The 24,255-nt window shown below is 43.3% G+C and overlaps 1 protein-coding gene across 1 annotated transcript in view; it reads right to left on the reverse strand.

Moving 5' to 3' along the window:
- LOC127585219 (zinc finger protein 609-like) overlaps positions 1–24,255 on the reverse strand; it is a 160,374-nt gene that overhangs the window by 12,319 nt on the left and 123,800 nt on the right. The window contains 11 exon segments of the mRNA XM_052042489.1: positions 2,032–2,207; positions 2,943–3,324; positions 14,437–14,497; positions 14,499–14,904; positions 14,907–15,201; positions 15,240–15,754; positions 15,757–15,926; positions 15,928–16,142; positions 16,145–16,179; positions 16,182–16,879; positions 18,857–18,944. Of these exon segments, the coding sequence (XP_051898449.1) occupies positions 2,032–2,207; positions 2,943–3,324; positions 14,437–14,497; positions 14,499–14,904; positions 14,907–15,201; positions 15,240–15,754; positions 15,757–15,926; positions 15,928–16,142; positions 16,145–16,179; positions 16,182–16,879; positions 18,857–18,944 (3,041 nt within the window).

Genomic DNA, 24,255 nt, shown 5'->3' on the forward strand with positions numbered 1-24,255 from the left:
CTCCAAGACTCAAAGGTGTGAGAGTTTAATTGAAGGATAACCAAATAAAATAGTAGAACATTTTATCATTTCATATAATTTATGATTTAGTATGGCTGCAATATTACCACTCACAAAGGGTTAAAAGTATGCAATAGTCCATGCAGTCCTGGAGCTTGGGGGGCTGAGGCGGGGGGTGTGGCTTCTGAAGTGGTTGCTGCTGTGTCTTGTATTCCTCATGTTATAATGGGGACACACTCCCACATTGTGGCGCAAATCTTCCCTCCCCACAGCTCCCAGCATTAGCCAAACACTTTACCTTTCTTAGACCTGCTATAATGATTTCAATTCCAATCCGCTACCTTGTAGTCTCACAGCATGAGGGCTGAACTAATGACAGGTTGAGAGTAACAGCAAGGATGAGATCTTGGCGCTTTTTAAAAAAATCATTGGATATTTGAAAAATCTTCAGGGAAAAGCAACTTCTCTGACTGATAAAAAAAACTGTGGATTTTACACAGGCAGATTACGCATCCTACACTTTATCACTGCTAACGTTTTGGAGATTGATAATTTGAGCACGAATCAACAATACCTTTTCACCAAAAAGCCTGCATTACAGAGGCTGGGAGACAGATGGGTTCCCTATCAGAGCTTGGAGCAAGATGCCACCATCACATCAGTAAATAAATTGGAAAAAGAATTACATTTCCAGATTATAATACCAACGCAGTGAACAGACTCTGATGAACACACAGAATTTTTTCTAACCACGACACATGGGTGAAGGATCAAAATAAAAATTGAATGGAGTTTGTGAGATACAAGGAAATAATTATTGGTTGGTACTGAATAAGATATAGGAACAGAATTAGGCCATTCAGCCTATTGAGTCTGCTCTGCCATTCTATCATGGCTGATTTTTTTCTCAACCCCATTTTGCCACCTTCTCCCTGTAACCCTTAACCCCCTTATCAATGAAGAACCCATCAATCTCTGCCTTAAAATACACCCAATGACTCTGTGGCAACGAATTCCACAGATTCACCACCCTCTGGCTGAAGAGATCCTCCTCATCTCTTCTAAAGGGAGGTCCCTTTATTCTGAGGCTGTGCCCTCGGATCCTGAGGCTCCCCATGGGTGTGGGCTTCAGGAGGAGTGAAAGAGGGGTAAGGACACCACCACCACTGACACCACCAAGGGATATGGCCTAAAGGCCAAACAATAACTCAAACGTCATCATGGAGAGTGGAGGGAGAGTGTTGTGTGGGTGTGAGCACAGCAGCAGGGAGGGGGTGAGGGTGAAAAAAATTTCCGATAATTTTATTTGAAATAGGGAGGTATGAGAGATGACAGAGGTGTTGGTACAAGTTTAGAGGTAAGAAAGGAATCAGATGACAAGCTCATTCTTGCATTTTGTCCTAAGCATGAAAGAGATGTTAGAAGAGTTGTCAGAGAAATGTCAGACAACTTTGAGCTTCATAGACAATGAGAATTGCTGAATGGTGAAGTATGAGGCACCAGAGGGCATTAATCTTTTTTGAAGCAGTTTTAGAATTGGAGGAGCTGTAGGAGTGGTACTTGAGATTAACTGTTGAACAAGGACTCATGTTGGAGTGTTCAAGGGTAAGAGATGACAGACAATGGTTAGGCAATGAAAAATAAAGAAACCATTCGTCAAGAGCCGAAAGGAGCAGAGGGAACATCAAGCTGTGAGTCAGCCACAACACCATGAAAGCAACGACAGAGCTTGTTGAATGTTTGGTGGAATCGGCAGCAAAGGCATTGATCAGATCGCATGATCAAAGGTCATTGATTACACTCAAGCAACAGAGTTAATGGAAAAGGATTCTATGATGAACCAACCATTATACTTGTCAACAGCAGTAATCATCTACAGAAGAGCACACAGTTCTTTCCTGTCAATGGTTTGGTGGGTGTCAACTTATCCAGTTAAGAAAATGGAACTAAATGATGGGACTGTGCTTACTGGTACGATATCGTCCAGAGACCAAGGTGATGTTAGCTGTGGCAACAGCCTTGCCTACTTACCGTTGGTGACCTGCTCTTGTACTGACTGGCATGTTGCTGCAAGATATCTAGGGCCATTGATTCAGAGCTCGACTTGCTGCCCACACCGGGACTCCCGTGAGCCCGATCGCTGTCATCATGTCCTGGAACCTTGTTTGCATACGGTGAGAAAGAGAATCCCGAGGACAGGTATGATCCTGAAGAACAAATGTTGTCCCAAATTACTTGTAAACAAAGCACAGTTTGGATCTAAAATGAGCAGGGCATTAAAGTTCTACCTCCTGACAGTCAACCCGGACAATTTCACTGTTCAGAGTGACCAGCAGTACCCTTTCCTCACACAAACCATTATACTTTCCCTCCTGGGAAAGGAAAGGAAGGTTTATTGTTTGAATATTTTAACTGAGTTTCCATTGGTCTTTTACAATACAACTGACTGCATTTAGGTCCTGTCATGTAGATGGCGTGTTCCTGGATTGATCTAAAGCCTACAGAGAACAGCCTAGTCAAAACACAATGCACATACTTTCTGTAGCAGATGCTTACTTTCTGAATCAGTTTCTCACTCAATCTCGTTAAACCACTTATTCATGAAATAGCTTTCGTTCCCCTTTCACTTAAACTTTATCAAAGTTGTCATCTTTCACCCCTCCTCAGTCCACCAATCACCTCAAGCTCCCGTCTCACCACTCGCTCTCCTCTTTATACTGGCCGTCTCCCCTCTTAGTCATGATGCAGGGTTTCGACCCGAGACATCAACAATTCCTTTCCTCCCGCAGGTGCTGCTCAACCCAGCAGACTGTTTGTGGAATGATACTACTATGTGGGTGAGTGGTGACACGAGGATCTATTATTCTCGGGTTTTAATAATCTGTTCCTGACTTGGTGGTTCATCCAAATGCCTGATGTGACAAATGAGCCCATGACCTTACCTGGATAATTCTGCATCATCATTGGTGTCACCCCTCGGAATCCCGGGTGAGGAGCTTCGTATGGCTTTCCATAAGGGTAGCCATGAACGTATGGCATGTAAGATGGGTGTTGAACCATTGAGGAGGACACAGGAATGTGAAGTCCTGATCTGGGATCTTTTCCAACAGATCGACATTCTTCCAGTGAGGCTGAACGGGACTCCAAGCACATGCTGTCTTTACCTTCTTCTTTGACTGCTACCTCTTTGCTTCTTATTCGAGATGAGCTTTCATCTTTAAATTTCCGGTCTCGCTCTGCTTCTTTCCACCTTTCCTCTTCTGCCTTTTGCTGCTCGGAGTATTTGTTAGGATACACGTAAGACCACAATCTGCTTTCAGATTCCTGCAAAGTACAGTCTTGAGTTACTCACTTCTGTTAAACCAATACCAAAATCTGCAATCAGACATAAATGCCAAGAGCCTGTGCACACTGCCCAGGACCAAGTTAAGCCAAGAGAAGCAAACACAAAAAACTTCAGGGATTTCTGAAATATATTGGCATTTGTAGCAAGCATTGGCAAGATGAGAATCTATTATAACATCCTCTTAGTCAAAATGCGAGGTATATATGACAGCTTTAGCTACTGTTTATGGAACTGCTAAAGTGTTAACCCAAGTCCATAAGCTAAGCACCCACTCTTTTCTGAATAACCTTGTAACGGGGCAGTTGGTTTAGTTCAACCTAGCCAGATGAAGCTTTCAAAATTAATCAAGATATGACTGTTTGGGGAAGGAGGTTTTTTTAATGTTCTGGGCCACAGCAATACACTCACATCAAGCTTAAAGCAGTGATCCTCTGCAAATTGAGGGCCCTTAATCACGTCACACAGTAAACTCCCAAGCAAAGGAAAGCCACGTGAGACACATAACCAACAAGGTTGGGGGCTAGTGGGCAGTGGGGGCTGAAATTCTTATGGCAGAATTTTTCTGGCAAAGCAGCCTAACTGTAGCCTGACTGTAGTGTGGCAAAATGGTATGGAGAAAGGCTGGGCAAACTAGTTAATCCCAAGAGCTTTATGGTCAATGAAGTACACGTTTCACTGAAGTGCAGTTACTGTTCTAATGTAGGAATTTCTCCCTCTGAAGTAGTGCTTACCAACCTTTCTGAATGAACAGGTAGTTTGTGATGCATTTTGGGAAGTCAAATAGGGATAGAATATATACAGAAAATGGTAGGGTACTCAGGAATATTGATGAACCTTGTAGTTCAAGGCCACAGTTCCCTGAAAGTGGCAACACAGGCAAATTGGGTGGTGAATAAGGTGTATGATCTGCTTGCCTTCATAAATCGGGGCACAGAACATAAAAGCTGGGACACACTGGTTAGATTGCACTTGGAGTATTGTGTTGTGGTCTAGTTGCCACAATATAGGAAAGGTGAGGTTGCACTGGAGATTCACCAGGATGTTGCCTGGATTGGAGGACTTTAGTTACGGGGAGAGATTGGAAAAGCTGGGTTTGCTTTCCCTGTAATGAAGGGGGTTAAAGGGTGACCTGATAGAGGTGTGTAAAATTTATAAGCGGCATATATAGGATAAGTGGTCAGGATCTTTTCCCCACAGTGGGGGTATCGAAACAAAAGGGCATAGGTTAAGAAGTTTTTACAGGGGATCTGAGTGGTTGATATCTGGAACTTGTTGCCAGAGGAGGTGGTGGAATCAGATACAATCACTACGTTTAGGAGGCAGTTAGACAAGCACTTAAATAGACAAGGCACAGAAGGATACAGACCATGCAGGCAAATGGGAGTAGTGCAGAGGGCAAGAAGTCCGGCATAGATGCGATGGGCCAAAAGGGCCAGTTCCTGTGCTGTTCGGCTCTATGAAAGCCCCACACTCGGTAAAATACCCACAAATGTCTGACAACGTTGTGGGTCTCTCCTTTTACATAGCTGGGGTTCCCTCTACAATTCCTGGAGCAAGTAACATGCTGAGTACATACAAATTATAATTTTTATGAACTTTCTAACTAAATGACCTCAACATTATTAAAGCTTTACTGATTCCCTGTAATTTTTTTGTGCCCTACCCCAACCAAGGGGGTGAAGGGGTGAGGGAGGGTCACACGTCCCAGCTTTGGACTGTCTGATCTAAACTCTGTCTCCATGACTCCCTTTAATGGGCTTGCAAAACAGTGGGGGTGAGACTGGTAAGCAGGAGAGCCCCAGCATAATACTGGAAGGGGAATCATCCAGTCTGATTTAAGTGCAGAGCAGACAAGGGACTGTTCTGACCAGGATGAGGAGAGAAAATGCATAGACCTGACAGCTCCATCCAATCCCACCTGCATTCAGAGACATATTTCTGATGGTAGGCAGGAGATGGGCACCGTAACCTATACTCGGAGTGGTAGGGGCAACCAGCCAGCACACCTGCAAAGTTCCTGTCTTCTGACACCCTCTGCCTTCAGACACCCTCTGCCTTGAAAGAACATGCTCCCTTATCCAGAGGCTTTTGGAATTATGGCTGGGATCATTGTCTGTGCATTCCTGAGAGCAGAAAACCACGCATCACATGTTACTGATAACTGAGCAACAGACAGCAGGGCGGTGAGGGAGTGGGGTGGGAGAAGGGGTAAAGAGGAGAAATGAACAATTCTAATAGTCCTGTGTGTGGAGTTGCTACGAGGGAAGTAAATCAGCTCAGAGTAGGAATGTAACATTGCTGGAGTTTCAGGGAAACCATACAGCTCAGATTTCACTTTGAAAGCAGCACTTTGAGAAAGGATTGAAACGATCTTGTTCTGTGGAGTAATCACTCCATAAGGTAGTCTAATTTATGCTGGAAATCGCTGCAGAGGCAGCTATAATTGAGCATGATGGAGAACAGCTGCTCCCATCTGTTGCCGTGTGCTGTCCACAATCAAGCCGCGCCTGAACATTACGGAAGCACCGCAATAAATTGTTAGGTATCATTGGTTCCACAGCTGCTTCCTGTTCACGACACGCTGCCCTCACTGGCAGCGCTCAGTTGGCGAGATGCATCCTGAGGGGGCTGACTCGCTCAAGGTGGAAAGGTGTTCCAAAGTGAATTTAATGACAGCTCATGGCAGAATATCTCTGGTATTCCCAAGACCTGAGGCAGGGGGTTAGGAAGGCATCTTCTGAAGGCCCTGCAGGAAGCTAAACCACTTTCACCAGTTATTCATAACGGGAGAGGAAAAGGAAATTGTTGTGTAATATACCAGTCAGTGAGTTGACAGTCAGTTTTATGGGTCGATACAGATTATCTAAATTCTGAATGCAGCTCAACTGTTAATTCTACTCCCGGGGGCAATTCAGGGGATTGTAATGACCCTGATACTAGTCATTATGGTGTCAGTGAAATCCGATTCTTATTCTTAGCAGAGAATTAAAGAAAGATTATGTCAATTTCCAAACAGACTTGAAAGTTTACATGGAATGGCTATTTCCTCTCCTCACTGTGTTTCTCTCTGCTCCTTTAACCTGTCCATTCCCACCAATCAATCCCATTAAGGAGTCAGAATGACACCTGTTCCTAGGCTTTGACGTTGTTTTAATCAGAACACTGAGCAAAGATGACATGAGCGGATGTTTCCTTCCTCTCTCAAAAGGTAGCAACCCCTCTGATTCTTTTTGCCATTAACCTACACTAGGGGTGATTTACAGTTGCCTACCAGCACACCTTTAGGATGAGAGAGGACACTGGAGGACCCAAAGTGAAACCTGGGCAATTAGGTTTAGCTTTAGAGAATTTGGTTTAGAGAGTATGCATTATGAGGAGAGACTAAGGGAGCTAGGGCTTTACTCTTTGGAGAGAAGGAGGATGAGAGGAGACATGATAGAGGTGTACAAATATTAAGAGGAATAGATAGAGTGGACAGCCAGCGCCCCTTTCCCAGGGCACCAATGCTCAATACAAGAGGGCATGGCTTTAAAGTAATAGGCGGAAAGTTCAAGGGAGATATCAGAGGAAGGTTTTTTTTTACCCAGATTGTGGTTGGGGCATGGAATGTGCTGCCTGGGATGGTGGTGGAGGCAGGTACATTGGTCAAATTCAAGAAATTGCTAGATAAGCATATGGAGGAATTTAAAATAGAGGGATATGTGGGAGGAAGGGGTTAGATGGTCTTAGGCGAGCTTTAAAGGTCGGCACAACATTGTGGGCCGAAGGGCCTGTATTGTGCTGTACTGTTCTTTGATTCTATGAACGTGCAAACTCCACATAGGCAGCACCTGAATCTGCAGTTACTGCTGCATCACTGTGCTGCCACTGTACCTCCCCTCTGCTTACTGTAGCTTCTGCTTCCTTGGCATCAGCCAGCACCTTTTAACTTGGAACTGGAATTGGTTTGTTAGTCACATGTACTGAGATACAGTGAAAAACTTAGTTTTGTATGCCATCCATACAAATCATTTCAAAACATAAGTACATCGAGTTAGTACAAGGGAAAAGCAATAACAGAATGCAGAATATAGTGTTACAGTTACAGAGAAAGTAAAGTGCAGTGCAGGCAGACAGTAAGGTGCAGGGGCCATGACGAGGTAGATTGTGAGGTCAAGAGTTAAAGGCCATGGGGTAAGCAGCAATGGTGTACGATTTTTTTCTCTGTCTCACTACTTTTTCACCCTCTGCTCTGAAGAGATTAATCAGGCCAGAATGCAGCTCCACACCAACTGGGCACTCTACATTCCGGTTCCATGCCTAAGATATTATTTACAATGTGATCTCTTAACTGTCAGCTGGTTGACTATGGACTAAGCCGGTCCTTAAACAATGGGCCCCCTTCTCCAGCAGATTATCAGCAGGTGATCAAGGGCAGGGACCTCAGCTGCTTTCTCGACAGACTTAGGAATGCTATGCCTCACTGTAGCAACTCACACCACTGTCCCAGCTGTAATCAGCACAGATTGGAGTTCAAATCTGTGACCAACCTGTCCTACAGAGCTCAGATTGACTGAGCTCCCACTGTAACATATAAGGAAGAGTGAAAGAATGTTTTCCACAACCGTTATTTAAACCAAGGTAAATCATTCTTAAACAGCTACCAATTTAAAACAGATAGTTAACAGCCTATTTTTCAGTAATATACATTGTCTATCAGCTTGTGTCTTAGAAAACCATTTATTTGAAATTCTCTCCATTCCTTTGTTGTGTGATAATGAATTGAATTTGAAGCAGAAACAGTGCACGATTATGGGATTGATAATGCTAACACTGCTCTGTTCATTACGATTCCAGGTAAATATGTCCATTACTGGGAATAGCACTGCTCTATTTATTAGATGAATCATTAACTGTGTGTGTTAAGACAAACCTGGATTCTATGTAGCAGAACAGGAAAGGACTTGGAAGCTGTAGGGTCAGGTTATTTGTGTGTCATCTATTGAAATGCACAATGGTGCAATAAATTGAAATTTGCATTTAAAGGCTATCAACACTAACCTGGATCTCCAGTAGTGATCCAGAGTGTCATTACCTCTACATTCTATTTCAAAGGTTTTTTCTCAATATGGCTTGAGTTTAGGATAGAGAAATCTTACACAGAACCAGAAAATGCAAAACTAATTTATCAAAATTCCTCCTCTCCAACAGAATGAATTCCATTTTCCACTCTTGCCCAGTTACATAAACATGTATAAAATGCCTTTGGCTTCTGTATGGTCTGTGCCTTTGAGTATTTCCAGGTGTCCTGTTCTCAGCTCTCCAGCCGGCTGTATTGTTAGGCTTCATTTAACGGTCTCCTACTGTGCAGTTTTTAATTCACATAAAAGCGAACATTTGATTTCACTGCAGGCAGATTGTCAGTTACTGCCCTGAAATGGACCATTAATGCTTCTTTGTGCAAACACTTCCATGCCACAATGAAGACAAGAATAAAGTGAAAGTTCAATTATGTAGAATTCCCAATGCACCAAGAAACCCAACACCAAGACACACATAGCTCTACGTGTGTGCTGAAAAGGGCGCTTCTCACCACATAGAGCTTATATGCAACTAACACAAATGCTTTAGGATTTCCCGTATGGGCTGCAGAGAGCGGCCTCTCACCTCTCTCCAGGAATGAATTAGCTGGCATCTTGATAATCCCCTTAGTGATGAAGAATTAAAGTCACTGCCGTGTCTCGGCACAAGATGTAATGAACTGCAGTACTGAGTAAGTGAGCTAGGATCAGGTTCTATCTCTGTAGTTTGCTATAAATACAAAAAAAGATAGATTACACGCCACGGGTGGAGCAGCCAGGAGTCTGCAAACCAAGATCATCTGTATACAGTATGGGCATTCTTTAGTCTTCATTTAACTTGAAGTTTTGATATCGAGGGATTTTCCATTTAAGGGCACACCAACACCACACTTTTCTCTGTATAATATACACACAGAAATTCTTACTTTCCACAGATTCGATCAAGGACCTTTTTCATCAAGGTTGAGGAAAGGGGAAAAAGAGACTTTTTAATGCAGTCTTATATGACGGGTGAATGTAAAGTGATGTACAGTCAGTTAGATCTTTTCCTTTCTGCAGTTCAATCACTACTGCAATATAGGAATTGAGCCATCCAATTTGTGCACAGCAAGCTGCAACATAGTAGTGATCAGGTGATGTTTACAGTAATATTGGTTATCAAGTAAATACTAACGGATAACTTCAATTTAACATTTAACAACAATGATAAAAGAAAAACAACCTCACAGTAATATGCACATGCATTTGACCTGCCAAGAGAGTGTGTGGCACAACAACTGCTTAAAGCAAGAAAGCTCGATAGCCAGCAAAAATACAGAAGTTAGACACCAAGACACACGTGGGAGAATAAAACAGTCAATACACCAGTTAACTGTGACCACAGTCAATCAGTTCCATCTGCAGCTAGAACATTATTTCTCTTTCTGCCTCACCAATGAACTCTTCCCATCAGTTGGGAAACAAAACTGATATTCAGTTGGAGAGTCCCTGAATTATATTTGTCACAGGACCTGGTGGAATGAACTGCATTTGAACACAGTTCAGTGGCAACACTTCCAGTCTATCAGAAGCATTCAGGTTCCATACCAAAGACTCCAGTATATTGCTGAAGGAAAGCTGTGACTTATGGAGTATCATCGTCCAGGTCAGATGCTAAACCAAGGCTTTGTGTACCCTCTCAGGCAAGTACATGAAATCCCATATTCACTATTTGAACAAAACCATCAGAGTGCTCCCTCAACGTCCTTGCCGATATTTATCCCTCAAGCAAAAGCTCTGAAAGAGTTTACTTGGACATCATCATGAGGCTGTTTGTGAGCAATTAGTGTGTGCAGGTCAACAATTACTATTCCCAACATTACAACAGTGACAACACTTGTACTTCATTGGCTATAAAGTTCCCCAAGGATGTGACCAGATACTACAAACCTTTCTTTGAGGGAGTTAGAAATTCAAGACATAATCTATTTATGAGTATCTCTTATACGGCAGAAAACAGGAGGCAAGAGTAAACTGGGAGCAAAACGGAAATTCAAGATTAGAACTTAATCTTTGCGCCAGTAGATTGCCAAAAAGATTAGTAAGTGACAACCTTGCCTCTAAATTTAGATCCTTATACAATCTTGAAACATGGGAGCAGGAGAAGAACATTCAGTTCCTCTATCCTGTTTCATCTTCCAACTAACTCGTGGCTCATCAGTTCCATTTCACCCACCTTGGGTAAGGATATCAGGAAAAAAAAAGTGTCCAATAAAATCTTGTTGGTGATGGGTTCACTGAAGTACCACAGAATGAGGCATTTCAGCCCTTTGTGCCAGTTCCATCTATTCCATCTCATTCCTGCCTATGCAAACCTTTCAAATACATATCCAGGTTCCCTTTAAAACTTCTAGTCACTGCTTCAATCACCTTCATTAAGCATTCAAAGGTGAAAATATATTGCAGATATACATTTCTTGTCTGAAACTGTAGTGGTTGAAGTTTTTCCTGGAAGCTTCAACTCTGGGTTTGGAGTACTTAGGGGATATCTTGGCAGCCATTTCACATGTTTAAAAGATCATTTGTGTGGGTCTCAGCTGTGCTAAGGAATTCTAATTCAATTTGTGGAAGGGACGTTGAGAGCAGTCTCATGGCAGACTTAGTAAGGGAAAGGCAGCCTTTATCAAACCATCCAAGGTGCTGGTGAGGCACTTGGACATTATGAGTTGAATGGAAATCATGTGATATTGGTTTTACCAACATCAAGGTTCAAATTTCATGGAAGGTGATCAACTTGTCTGGTCTTCTGGATTGGCTTCTAGTTTAAACCAGAAATGCCCATCCTGACATCATCAGCCCACCTCCTTGTCTTGAAGAAACTTTATCTTTTCTGAAAGCTCCTAATCTCAATGATCCTGCCCAATGCAGTCTGATCTTCTGAAGAACCAGGGGATCTGAAGGGCAAAATGTTCAAAAGCCACTGCTTTAGGAAACAATGAAGCCAGTCAATGCTACAGCTTTGTTTCTGTTCCACATGACAAAGTTTGGTGGCTATCCTGTTTGGAAAATAAAATAACTGAAAAGAGACCTTCTCAAGAAGCTTTACTAACGACTTCTCCCATATAAATACTGATCTATAAAGAAATCTGAGAATCTGCACCAGTAGCAAATCTAAATTCTGCCATTGTTCAGAAAAGGTGACTTAACCTCAGCTGCATTTTCTAATTAACCTGGAAACATAGCAGTGCTTAGAACAGAGCAGTTTATCTGTCACAGAGAATAAAAATTCCTGCTAAAGCATTTGACCGCAGCCTACTGTACATCACTGTATGTCTCTTTGGTTTAATCCAACACAAAGATATCAACATTTGAGCCACTCTGTAATCCTAATCACTGGCAAAATTGGCAGCCTCGTTATAGCACAATGTCCACAAAAGGAAGTTTCTGTGCGTTCCCTCTCCAACAGTCATTACGTTCACTAAAACACTAATGCACCTTAGACACTGCTAATGAAAATGGGAAGAGATGCAGATAGAACAACTTGCATAATAAGGCACCCCTGACTGTGGTTTCAGTCAACCATCTGTGTCCTCTCTTTATTGGGTGTTGGAGCTGTGGCCGTCACAATTAGCAAAGTTCTCGCATCATCTCAGGCAATGTTACAACCGGAACTTGGGCTGAGACCTGACTGGAAATCCCATTAATATTCTAATATCACTCAAAACAATATAGTATCTAAGAATTTTTCGCCAAAGTTTTCAAGTGAAAAGAGCATAAAATCACACTTGAACACAAATTCAGACAAATTAAAGGTTCTACACTACAGGTAAAAAAGCTAAGATAATGTAATATATGAATAAATATGAAATGAAAATCCTAGAAGTCGAAGGTTGGGTAGTGATGTTATTCCCTGTCCCCTTCTGCAACCTTGTAATTCCCCTAAAACCAACAATACTTTACAGCATGATGTGACGAGGAGATTGTCAAGTACCATCTCACCTCAACACTTCATGTACCCGAGCTCCAGCAATGGTGTGGACCTGACACTCTTGTGTGATATAATGAAGCATCCAAGCAGCAATGAATCTTACCCTCATCCAATTCCTGCACTCATTAACTTCAGCCTGAAGTCACTGGCTGACGATAAGGGCGGTGTGAACCCTGGCTGATTTCTTTCCTCTCCCAATAAAGAGGTTCCATCCTTCCACATGCAAGATCAGTCAATTAAGCAATTAGTCTTCTCTGCATTTCAGTATCACAAATGTTTTTCTTAAAGATCAGACTTCTCTGTTGTACCTTCTAATTTGTCAAATTACCCAAGGTGCTCAGTCAGATATGAAAAATACCTATATTAGATTACGAACATTGTGTAATGCATGTACCTTCTATCCAATTGTTCCAAGTTTTGGTCACATTTTAATATTAGAATTGGAATGCCAAGTGTAAACAGGAGCTGGTATTGCTCAAGTTGCAGAACGGGGCAAACAGATGAACTGTACACACGATCCACAATGAACAATACCACCAGATAACTAGTTAAAATATCATATAAGCTTTTTAACTCGAGTCTGTATAAATGGCCGTGTAGTTCAAGCTGACTGTCAACGAATTTTGAAGGTGTTGGCCAAAGCAATAACAATAACAGTACAATCACTCCTAAGAAAGTGATGGTTGTGTTGGCACTTGACATTAAGTAAACATCTGACGTCCTATAGTTTTCCCTTTGGAAAGTTGAGACAACCTGAAGCTGTGTTCACTCTCAAAATCTGAAGATGTTCAGCTGAAGCCTTAAGTGAGGTTGATTTTTAAAATAAGCATTTGCTTGGAAGCAGCTTCAATGTTGTAAAACTAGTTGTGGCATGTCATTAACTGAATAAAAACGTGTAACAGTGAAAAATACCACATTTCCTCTGCTCACCATGATCCAGTGGCCTTAATGGTGCCAGGGGTTTCCACAGATGGAACATTGGAATGAGAACTGCTCAGGGCTGTGCAACTCCTGACTGGTCCTTTTTACTGAAGGAGTAGGGTTAATTGTTTGTACCTCAGTCAACTTCTTCAACAAAGGCCAAAAACTCCACATAAACCTGATGGTCTCAAATACGAGAGTCCAGATTTACAAATCAGAGTTATTGTAGTGGGACTTTGGTTTTTAGAAAGCTTTCTTCAAGCATGACACATGGTCTCCAACATCTGATGATGTGCAGAATGTTACACAACCAGGAAACATAACTTTCCAAACAAACCAATCAAAATAAGAATTTGATGTTCAAATCACACTCACGCTGACTTCCTGACCTCTAATAAACTACGATTGTTAATGAGTTGAAGTTTTCAAATTAGAAGCTGATTATTCAGTATCGTGATAAAGAACCTCCAGATCATTAATACTTACGTATATGGCTCTTCTTCCCCTTCGCAACACCAATCCTTAGAACTTAAATGGAACAAATATTTATTTTATTGATGTCATAGCTCTGCAAGGAACCCTTTTTCCTGAGTTGGTGGATGTGGCCTTCAGCTTAACACTAGTGCAGGGTTACACTAGTGCTACACTGTCAAGTGTGCTGTTTTTCCAACCAAGACAGTAAACTGAAGCCTCTCCCACTTACCCAGGTGGATGTAAAAGAATCAAAAGCATTCGTCCAAAAGCAGGAAGTTCGTTGATTCATGGTCAACATTTAACTTCTAGCCATCCAAAAAAACAAAATCTTCCTGTGTGCAAATTGGTCATCAGTTCTGTCTAGCAGTGACTCTATTTCACAAAGTAATTCTCTGGTTACCAAGCACTTTGGACCATCGTCAAATGTGAAAAACACTGCTAAAGCAAATTGCTTTCCTATTTGTGTGTCAGTTCAGTCTTTGTTAATATTGTACTGTTTCCAGCACCCATCATGATTAATTGCCCTTCAGTCAAGTATGAGGTGATATCACCACACTATAATCCAGACGGGGTCAACACAGAGCTAAATTAATATCCTTGTTTAAAAAGATGCAGCCTGGTAATGCAGAAAACCTGATATGACTTTTCAGATTAAGTTTGGATCTTACCTGTCTATACCATAGCCCTGGATCCATTCCAGAGTGTTTGCTCGACTCCAGACCTGTTTTGTTTCACACAACTCCTCCCAAGGTGACTCCCCTCAGTTAATTTCATCTTTAATCCTTCTGCCTGCTGTGACTGCAACTTGGAGGCATCATCCGCTTTTGCCATTATGCCATATTTTATAGAGTCTGTTGAGTCCTTGGGCTTATTAGGCACAGGTTTTGCAAGGTCTGTCAAGCTAGGTGCTTTAGAGAGGGTGGCAGAGGCAGGAGCCTTCTGCTTCCACTCTTCCCGTTCTCGGTCTTTCACGCTGTGCTCTTGCTTCTTGTCAGGATCGTTGCTGGTGTGTTTCCCCCGGTTCTGCTCTTGCCTCTGTTTATGCTGCTCCTCGCACATTTTCTCATACTGCTGCCTGTACCCTGGATTTGTACTCATCATGTGACTGTGGTATCCCTGATCACTGTACCCATACTGGGCACGTAGGCATACTGGCCGTAATATAGAGGCTGCATGTACATTTGCGACCTCTGCTGTATCACTGAAGGATGGTGGCCAGCACTGCTCATTTCAGTCTTCTTATCGTCTGTGCTTTCAACTTTGACCCTCACTTCCACACCCTCCTCATCCACTTCCTTCTTGATTTTGACTGAATGGCCTCCTGCCGTTGAACCACCACTGGCACCTCCAGGGCTCGAGTGGGCGTAGTTGGGAGAATAGTACGTGTCATAACCTTGATAGTAAGGGGAGTGGGTTTCTTTATTTAAAGGTGGTTGAGTTCTTGAGGACAAGAGGAGGAGGAGGAGGAAGAAAATAAGGCTTTCTTGGCACTTTCCTTGGCCATCTGGTCTGGAGATGACGTTTTGACTTTTGTTCCATCTCCTTTCCCCTCTCCATCTTCTCCTGCATCGGAGATATCAGAATACGCTGGACTGTTGGTCTTCACCGAGGAGCTGTCAGCTCCATTCTGTGTCACCACGTGCAAGGGTGTTATAGGCGTGACCAGGCCAGTGCCTTCCAACCTGCTGGCCGTACCAATGGATGGGCTCGGCGCGTTGTCGGTGAAGCTGTAGATCTTGTCCGCTTCAGCTTTGATACTTGCCAAGCGGCTTTCGTGCGACTCGGAAGAGCCATTCAAGAGCCCCTCGCTTTTGGGCGCAGAATCAGCAGTGGAATCTCGAAAAGGGCTTTTGCTATCTTCCGGCTTCCCCACTTTGCCCAGTGGCTTGGGACTCACTGCCTCCTTGGCATCCTTCTTCTTCTTCTCCTTTTTCTTCTTCTCCTTTAAGGGTGTGAGTGCTGGGTTCACCGTGGACGGCTCCCCATGACGGTGGGTTTGGGTTGAATGGGTTTGAGTGGCGGGCTCTTGGACATTGCCTGAACGACGGTGGTAGCCAGACCAGGAGCTGGCCCTGAGCCTGATGCAGTGAAAGTGGCAGTGGAGAAACTATACATCTGCGCTGGTGTCATGGCAGGGACAATGGGCCTGGCTGACTTTGTTTTTAAGGGGGAGCTTTTCTGATTTTGAACTGCTTGATTTCTTGGCTTTATCCTTTTCCAAGACAGATTTCTTCTCCGTGGAGTCATCGCCATCGTTTCCTGTGTCATCACTCGGGCTGGCAACTGCAAGTCCTTCTTCCGAACAGTCGACATTGTACAACCCACCAGACTCGGCGTCAGCCTCTGACGAGGCTTTCTTTTACTGGAGCTCTTCCCAGTTCCAAGCTTCACAGCAGAGGAAGGGCTGTGGCCTCCATGCTGCCTTCCCTCCTGCCTTTTGGAGTGACAGATCGCGCTGGGGACATGGAGCCCTTCAACTGACAGAACGTGTGGGAGCTGGAGGAACCATTGCAGCTACTAGAATCCTGACTCAGTGACGGATGTTGGGTGCACTCCTCGCCATCAGAGTTCTTCTCCTCACTGTCAATGTCACCCTCGATCTTACCGTCACTGTCTGTATGTGCATGGGCCTGGTGGTACCGAAGCCCATTGATGTGTTTGTATTTCTTGTTGCAGTTGGGGTGGGGGCAGTCAATAAGGACAGGTGATGGACAGTTATGCTCGGGCACAGACGCCTCAGGCTTCACCACCATGACGGGGGTCGGGGTTGCAGCTCCGCGCGAGTTGGAGCGCATCCTTTTCCCTCCCTTTGAATCCTCGGAGCTCGAGGTCAAATCCAAATCTGGAGCAGGCTTGTTTTTACGCTTGTTTCCTGCTGAAGGACTTGCCTTGACGTCTTCAACGGTATTCGTGGGGGTACGTCTGTCAGAGGAATTCTGGCTGCCCCGACGTCCCTTGCTGCTCGTACATGCCCGGGTCTTGTTGATGACCTTGGTATCTGGAACCACGGTGGCCTCAATCACTGGAGCGTTTGTACTGGGGCGCACTCGTTTCCCCCTCCCTCGGTTGTTTCCTCTCATCTCAAGGTCACTTGTTGGCGATTCACAAAACCTAGGAAACATAAATAAGAGTCATCTACTGTGGGGAAATGAAGACAGCACTCCATAGGTTCCTCGGTGAAAGGATATTTTTACCTGAATTTAACAGATAATCAAGTACCTAGCAGAGGACACCACCACCTATGCAATCCAATGTACACAGGAAATTAAGATATAGCAAGTTCAAAACAGATTTGGAGTATCAAAGACATGAAAACTAGAATGAATCATAATGAGTTATGGTGTGGCGTGGATAGAACGTGATATGCAGTTGCTATTCTCACTGGTAGCTTACAAATCTTAGGCATGACCCACTGAAGAAATAATGGAGGTTCTAATGAGTGATGTAGAGCAGGCGTGTCATTGAGAAATGAAGTGAGAAACATATTTTTGTCTTTAAGACTTTTCTCTCTTTTTTTTAAAAAACGGTGATACTTTCATCCATTCACCAAGTATGCCAGTGACCTGGTTCCAGATCTCCCACACCTGATCAAACAATGCAAAAGGAACACACGCATCTTACTACCGATCATCATCTGGTGCCTGCAAGGCACTACCCCACAATAAAGCTGGTGAGTTCAGAAGCACTCAGAACAAAGGATCACTGATGCTTCGTCATGTCCTGTCACTCTTTTGTAATGTCTACTGGTGTCATGTTCTTGCGCTAACTTAAACTCTTCAGTGTCAAAATAGTTTCAAAGTTAATTATCCCACAATGGATAAAACAGCTGCCACACAAGCTCAAGACAGAGCTAAGAGAATTAAAGATTAAAATAAGCTATTTAGAGGAACAGACATACTAACATTCTCTGCTCTTGCACTTCATTGCAGTGGCTTGGCTCCCCGCTCCGATAATGTGCAGAAAAAATTATTTATTGACTGTCTACTCTTAATTCAAAGTGCCTTATTTCAGATATTTCATAACTCAAAAAAACTACTGTCACTGTACTTTGGCATATGATTTATATTGTTCAGTTCAAATTAGTGGATAGTTCAAAAAGAAGTAAGCCCAATACACAGTGAAATTAGGTGGCCTGTACACACAGATCATTAGAATGTCATGAATAGGGCAGGTACCGAAAATAATCAAATGCCCAATGGAATGCTCGCCTTTATACTGAGAGTTTTGTGGGTTGCGGTTTAAATTATGCATCAGTATTACAAAACCCTATGAAGCTCATGCCTGGAGTACTACGTTCAGTTTTGGACACTGCATATCATGAAGAGAAGTACAATTCAACTCCAAGGGCTAAATTAGCAGGAACGACAGGTGGGGCTGTATATCCAGGAATTTGACAGAAAACTTCAAGATAGTAGGGAGAACTTACAGCAAGTTTTATGTTTTGCACTGTACTGCTGCTTCAAAAACAACAAATTTCATGACATATGTCAGTGTTAATAAACCTGATTCTGAACTCAGAGGGTTGGTGGAACTAGAAATTAGAGCCAGTCCTTTCAGGGAGGTTCAGAAACATTTGTAAGAGTGGTAGAACTCTGTTATTTGCTTTTGCAAAATCAAAGTTAATGCTAGGATAATTGTTAATTCAAAATATGGTATTAGTTATTACTGTCACATGTACCAAGATACAATGAAAAACTTTTGATTGCGTGCCATCCAATGAAGCCTTGTTAACCAAAGTTACACAAGGAAAATATAGGGTAAGTATGGATATAGGTAGTTACGTCACAGAACAACTTTGATTTTGTTGAATGAAGGCTGAGGCTTCACACACGGTACCAATCCATACAGTGGGCCAGGATAATGAAGGCAAACCAAGTGACACATAAAGCAACATTTGGATGTGATTGCGAGAAGACTGTGGATGTTTTAATGGATTGTTAAACTAAAACAGGTGTTTTTTTTTTATCCACATCTATCCTGCTATTTAGATGAGCTAAAAAAAAAGGTACAAAGAAACATGACTGATGCCTGCTATGTACAGCCAGTGATATCGCCACAATACAGATTTCCTCAAAATCCTTTGCTCACCTTGGTGGTGCCCAGTCATGTCTTGTGCAGTCCAAAAGGGTTCCAACATACGTCTTGTTTCGCCAGGTCACATTGACTACCAGGACACCTGCCGGGGGGGGGGGGGGGGGGGGAAGAGGGGAGAAATAAGTAGACATTGAAATATTCAAATCACTGAACAACCTCTGCATTAATTAATATGCCACCCCAAGCAAATCCTGTGTACCTGCTGGATATTATCAGAGTGTATCCTGCAGGATCCAAAGTTAAAATGAACTGAGCAGTTGAATGATTTCAGTGCAGATGCTGTAGGAATGAATCCTGCAATGCGTACGTGTTTAATAGTCCAATACTTCCTCCTCTGCCCTGGAGGCTCAGTACAGTTTTGCATCTAACCCTCAAGGGTACATCAATACTGACAGGTACAGTTAACCACAGAACAGCACAGCTGATCACTAGGTTAATATTTTAATAGGAAAATGACTAGCGCAAAGCAAAAGGAGAACAGGCAGACTCCTGCAGATTGCTGTGGTCAGAGATACTGCTTAAACAGAGGTCAGTTACTGGACACAAATCTGAAGCCAAAGATGACTACATTGACAGGAGTAATGATTGGCAGCACTCCAGGGAACAGATTGAACTCACTGCCAGACTGGGTAAACAAAGGAGGCATCACACTGACCCAAGCACAATGCTACCACTGTTCTATGGAGTTCCTTTGTGAAACTCTTTTTACAAGAGGACATGTCAAATTTCTGTTTCTAAATGAAAAATACACGGAATCTGAGCTCCACTGTAACCTAACCACCCAGGGTCAGTGGCATCACATGAAGCAGAAAAGCAATGGTGCCAGCCCTTTCAAATAAACTCCTGAAACATGGCAGCAGCCCAACTAATAAAGCAATGGCCAGAATATTTCCTAGTGTTTGTATTGTTATTGCAATAATCTCCACCTGACTCTTGCAGAGCAGGATATAGATAAGGTAATTAAACACACCATGTACCTTGTTGTGCTAGAAATTTGGTCAGGTTGCCTTACAACTCAACTCCGGGGCACACTGAATTTTACAGTAGAGGTGACATTACTATCTCTTTGCAAAAGTGACCAAATTTGTCCCATATCCTTGCAAAATTGTCCTTTTCAGGATTACATCTAATTCTAATGGAAATTACCACAAACGGTCTCAGAAACCAAAGCTCAGTTCCATTCCTCTTCTGGTGAAGGGCCAAATAGGTCCAAGCATGAACCCTTCTCTCATGCTTCAGCATTCAGCGAAGCCTTAGTCAACCTCATACCATGTGCTCCCACCAACACTACAAACGTATGTCAAAAGATAAATTGGGACATGAGTCAAGATGCTAAGTGACTGTTTTCCATTTTGTTGGCTAGCAGTACAAATAATGCGTGCTGCAGGTATAGAAGACTTTTGATCCTTGCGGAGTTTTCTGTTAGTTCTGGAGGTTGATCTAAGAGGTGAATAGGATCAGCAGGGAGGGCAATGTCTACATTCATGGGTACAGAGTTCACAGTAACTTATGGTTAAAATAAACAGACAATTTTAATCACCAAACCAGGTTAGGCATCGTCCATATCTCATAAACAGGTACTGTGGACCCAAAGGAAGTGCCAATGTCTCAACCAGCATCCACAATACTTTAACTAGCCTGTAGGGGGCACGCAATACCCAGTCAGAGGAATTCCATTAGATGAGCTCACTAGCCTGCCCTTTCACACAGGGAGAAAGGCCAAAATAAAAGGACACTTCCCGTCTCTTCCTCCTCCCTGCCAACACACAGGCAGTTTAAAAAAACCTCATGCAAGGCTCCCTTCCCCCAGCCAACGTCACTCTGAATTCTCTCCTCCCCTCTCAATGAACATATTCTCGCGCATTGCTCAACATTCACAATTCTCGAGAAACTCCTGAGTTTTATACACGACATTGAACTTTGGCAATGAAATCGCTGCTGAATCAGCAGGGACTTAAGCTCCTCATATCTTGGCCAGTTCCAAACTGGTTGCCTCCATTTCGCAGAAGCTAAGTCTTTCCACAAGTTCCCATGCCTATTACTGACTGGATACTTTCAATCAGCAGGCATGGTTTCTCCTTGAGTACCATGGTTTCCATCATGGCCTCGATAAGGTTCTGCACAGGAAATGGAGGCTGACCTGAAATACACAATTTCTGCTTGTGCACTTGTATATAGATGAAGTAGGACACATCTCTGCTATTGAAATATTACAGTAGGGTTTGCCCAGTTGGAAGAGCCCAGAGCAAACCAGTGATCCTAGTACTGAATCACAATCCTCATCTAAGACCATAAGACATAGGAGCAGAATTAGACCATTCAGCCCCCTTGAGTCTGCTCCACCATTCGATCATGGCTGATTTTTCCCTCTCAACCCCATTCTCCTGCTTTCTCCCTGTAACCTTTGACGCCCTCACTAATCAAGAACCTATCAACCTCCGCTTTAAATATACCCAATGACTTGGCCTCCACAGCAGCCTGTGGCAATGAATTCCACAGATTCACCACCCACTGGCTAAAGAAATTCCTCCTCATCCCTGTTCTAAAGGGATGTCCTTCTATTCTGAGGCTGTGCCCTCTGGTCGTAGACTCTCCCACTACTGGAAACATCCTCTCCACGTCCACTCTATCCAGGCCTTTCAATATTCGGCAGGTTTCAATGAGAACCCCCTCATCCTTCTAAACTCCAATGAGTACAGGCTCAGAACCATCAAACACTCCTCATACATTAACCCTTTCATTCCCAGGATCATTCTTGTAAACCTCCTCTGGACCCTCACCAATGCCAGCACATCCTTCCCGAGATATGGGGCCCAAAACTGCTCACAATACTCCGAATGTGGTCTGACCAACACCTTATAAAGACTCAGCATTACATCCTTGCTTTTATATTCTAATCCTCTTAAAATGAATGCTAACATTGCATTTGTCTTCTTTACTACCGACTCGACCTGCAAGTTAACCTTTTAGGGAATCCTGCACTAGGACACCAAAGTCCCTTTGCACCTCTGATTTCTGAATTCACTCCCCGTTTAGAAAATAGTCTATGCCTTTACTCCTTCTACCAAAGTGCATGACCGTACACTTCCCTACACTGTATTCCATCTGCCACTTCTTTGACCATTCTCCCAGCCTGTCCAAGTCCTTCTGCAGACTCCCTGTTTCCTCAACAGTACCCTGCCTTTCCACCTATCGTTGTATCATCTGCAACTTGGCCACAAAGCCCTCAATTTCATCAGCCAGGTCATATAACTTGAAAAGTAGTGGACCCAACACTGACCCCTGCAGAATACCACTAGTCACCGGCAGCCAACCAGAAAAGGCCCCCTTTATTGCCACTCTTTGCCTTCTGCCAGTCAGCCAATCTTCTATCCATGCTGGTACCTTTCCTGTAACACCATGGGCTCCTATCTTGTTTAGCAAGGTGTGGCACCTTGTCAGCGGCCTTCTGAAAATCCAAGTAAACAACATCCACTGACTCTCCTTTGTTTATCCTGCCTGTTACTTCCTCAAAGAGTTCCAACAGATTTGTCAGGCAAGATCTCCCCTTAGGGAAACCATGCCGACTTCGGCCTATTTGGAAGGCTCAGCCTAACCCAACCTCACTTCTCTGTCTCTGCACTGTTTCCCTAAATCTCAGAGAACTGCGCTTTTCTCCAACGCTGGCATTTCACGCATCCTCCACACTCGCCACCCAAGTTGTCATCAACTTCCCAAATCTTCAATTCTCTCTCCTCCATCAGGACCCCCACTGTCCTAAATACCCCCAACCCTCATTGTTTTTGACTTAGTGTCAAATGTTTGCCGCATTAATGTATGCTTCCCTACATTAAAGGTGCAATACAAAGGCAAGCTGTTCTATAGTGCCGGGGACAGAGAGTAGAGACATCAGCAAAAACTAGAATTCAAATCTTCACTCAACAATCATCATTTAATCCATTTAATACTCAGCAGATCACAGACATCACTCTAACAGAAAGGAAGAAACTGCAACACAACGGCAGCAGGAGTTGGCATAGTAGTGCCGTTAACAGAGCCACTGCCTCACAGCACCAGTGACTGGATTCAATCCTGACCTCCGGTGCTTGTGTGTGGAGTTTGCACGTTCTCCCAGTGGGTTTTCACCACAATCCCAAAAAATGTGCCAGTTGGTAAGTTAATTGGCAACTGTTAATTGCCCCTAGTGTGTAAGTGAGTGTAGAATCTGGGAAGGGAGGGTGGGGAGTTTGTTGGGAACATGTGGAGAATAAAAATGGCTTAGGGTAGGCTAATGTCAAATTGGATGCTTAATAGGGTTAGCATTAAGTCAGTGGGCCAAAGGGCCTGTTTCTGCATTGTATCTCCCTATGAATAACTTTAGCCGCCTACTCTACTGGCAGCACCGAGCTCTGACCCAGCATGATGGTCAGGCACAGCCGGCATCTCAAGCTGTTCTCTTGAACTTCCGGAATTTTCTTCTCGACATCTGCACTCCTGAACAGACAATTAATTGGTGCCATTTATGGTTGATTACATCATTGAAATTGGCTGCTGATCTGGACTGGATCCAGGTGAATAAACCTTGGGAAAGTAGCGCTCACCCAGACATCAAATATACTCCAGCAGACAATTACCACATTTCCAGAGGACACAACACACTTTTACTTCACTCCAGTTTGCAGCAAAGTATGAATCAACCTTTAATGGCTGGCAACAACAAACACAGCTACACTTGCATCAAGGATCAGAATGAAGTCATCCATGAGAATGCAATGTGCCTATTTTTATGGTGCTATCAGGCTAAGAACATTAACAAAATTACTGATAGAATAATCAAAACAATGAAGGGCAATAAGGAAGCCATGTGCTTCTTGGAAAATAGTTATCAAAGTTTCTTGGTTACTTTGGCAGTATGAAAGTAGTAGGGGAGGATTGGCAGGGGCTAAGGATATGCAATGTTTTGCCATTGTGAAACTACCTCTACTGCCAGGGTAACCAAAAAAAATTTTATACTTAATTTCCAAGAAGCGTGTGGCTTCCTTATTCCTCTTACAAAGTATACCTCCTCAATTACCTCCGGTGAAATTCATCTGCATCTGCACACCAATTCTGCAAGTTAGTAACTTCTTGTATTCGCTCACAGTCTTCTACATCATAAACTGTAACTGAGCATAGTGCACACATTGTGATATTGTTGTTCTGATGCTCAAGTCCAAGTTGTTTGGACACAGAACAGGGAATGATCCCAGTGCCAATTCTAGTAGAACATTTTCTCTGTGTGTCAGCTGAGAAACTACCTTTTCCTCTGTTGACACTTGACATACCTGGCAACAAAAGAACTGTTACATCACAGGAGGCCATTTGGCCCATTGACTGTACCAGTCCTTTGTCCAGCAATCCAGGAGGTCTCATTC

Source organism: Pristis pectinata, chromosome 32 (genome assembly GCF_009764475.1).
Source record: "Pristis pectinata isolate sPriPec2 chromosome 32, sPriPec2.1.pri, whole genome shotgun sequence".
In the NCBI taxonomy this organism is placed as follows: domain Eukaryota; kingdom Metazoa; phylum Chordata; class Chondrichthyes; order Rhinopristiformes; family Pristidae; genus Pristis; species Pristis pectinata.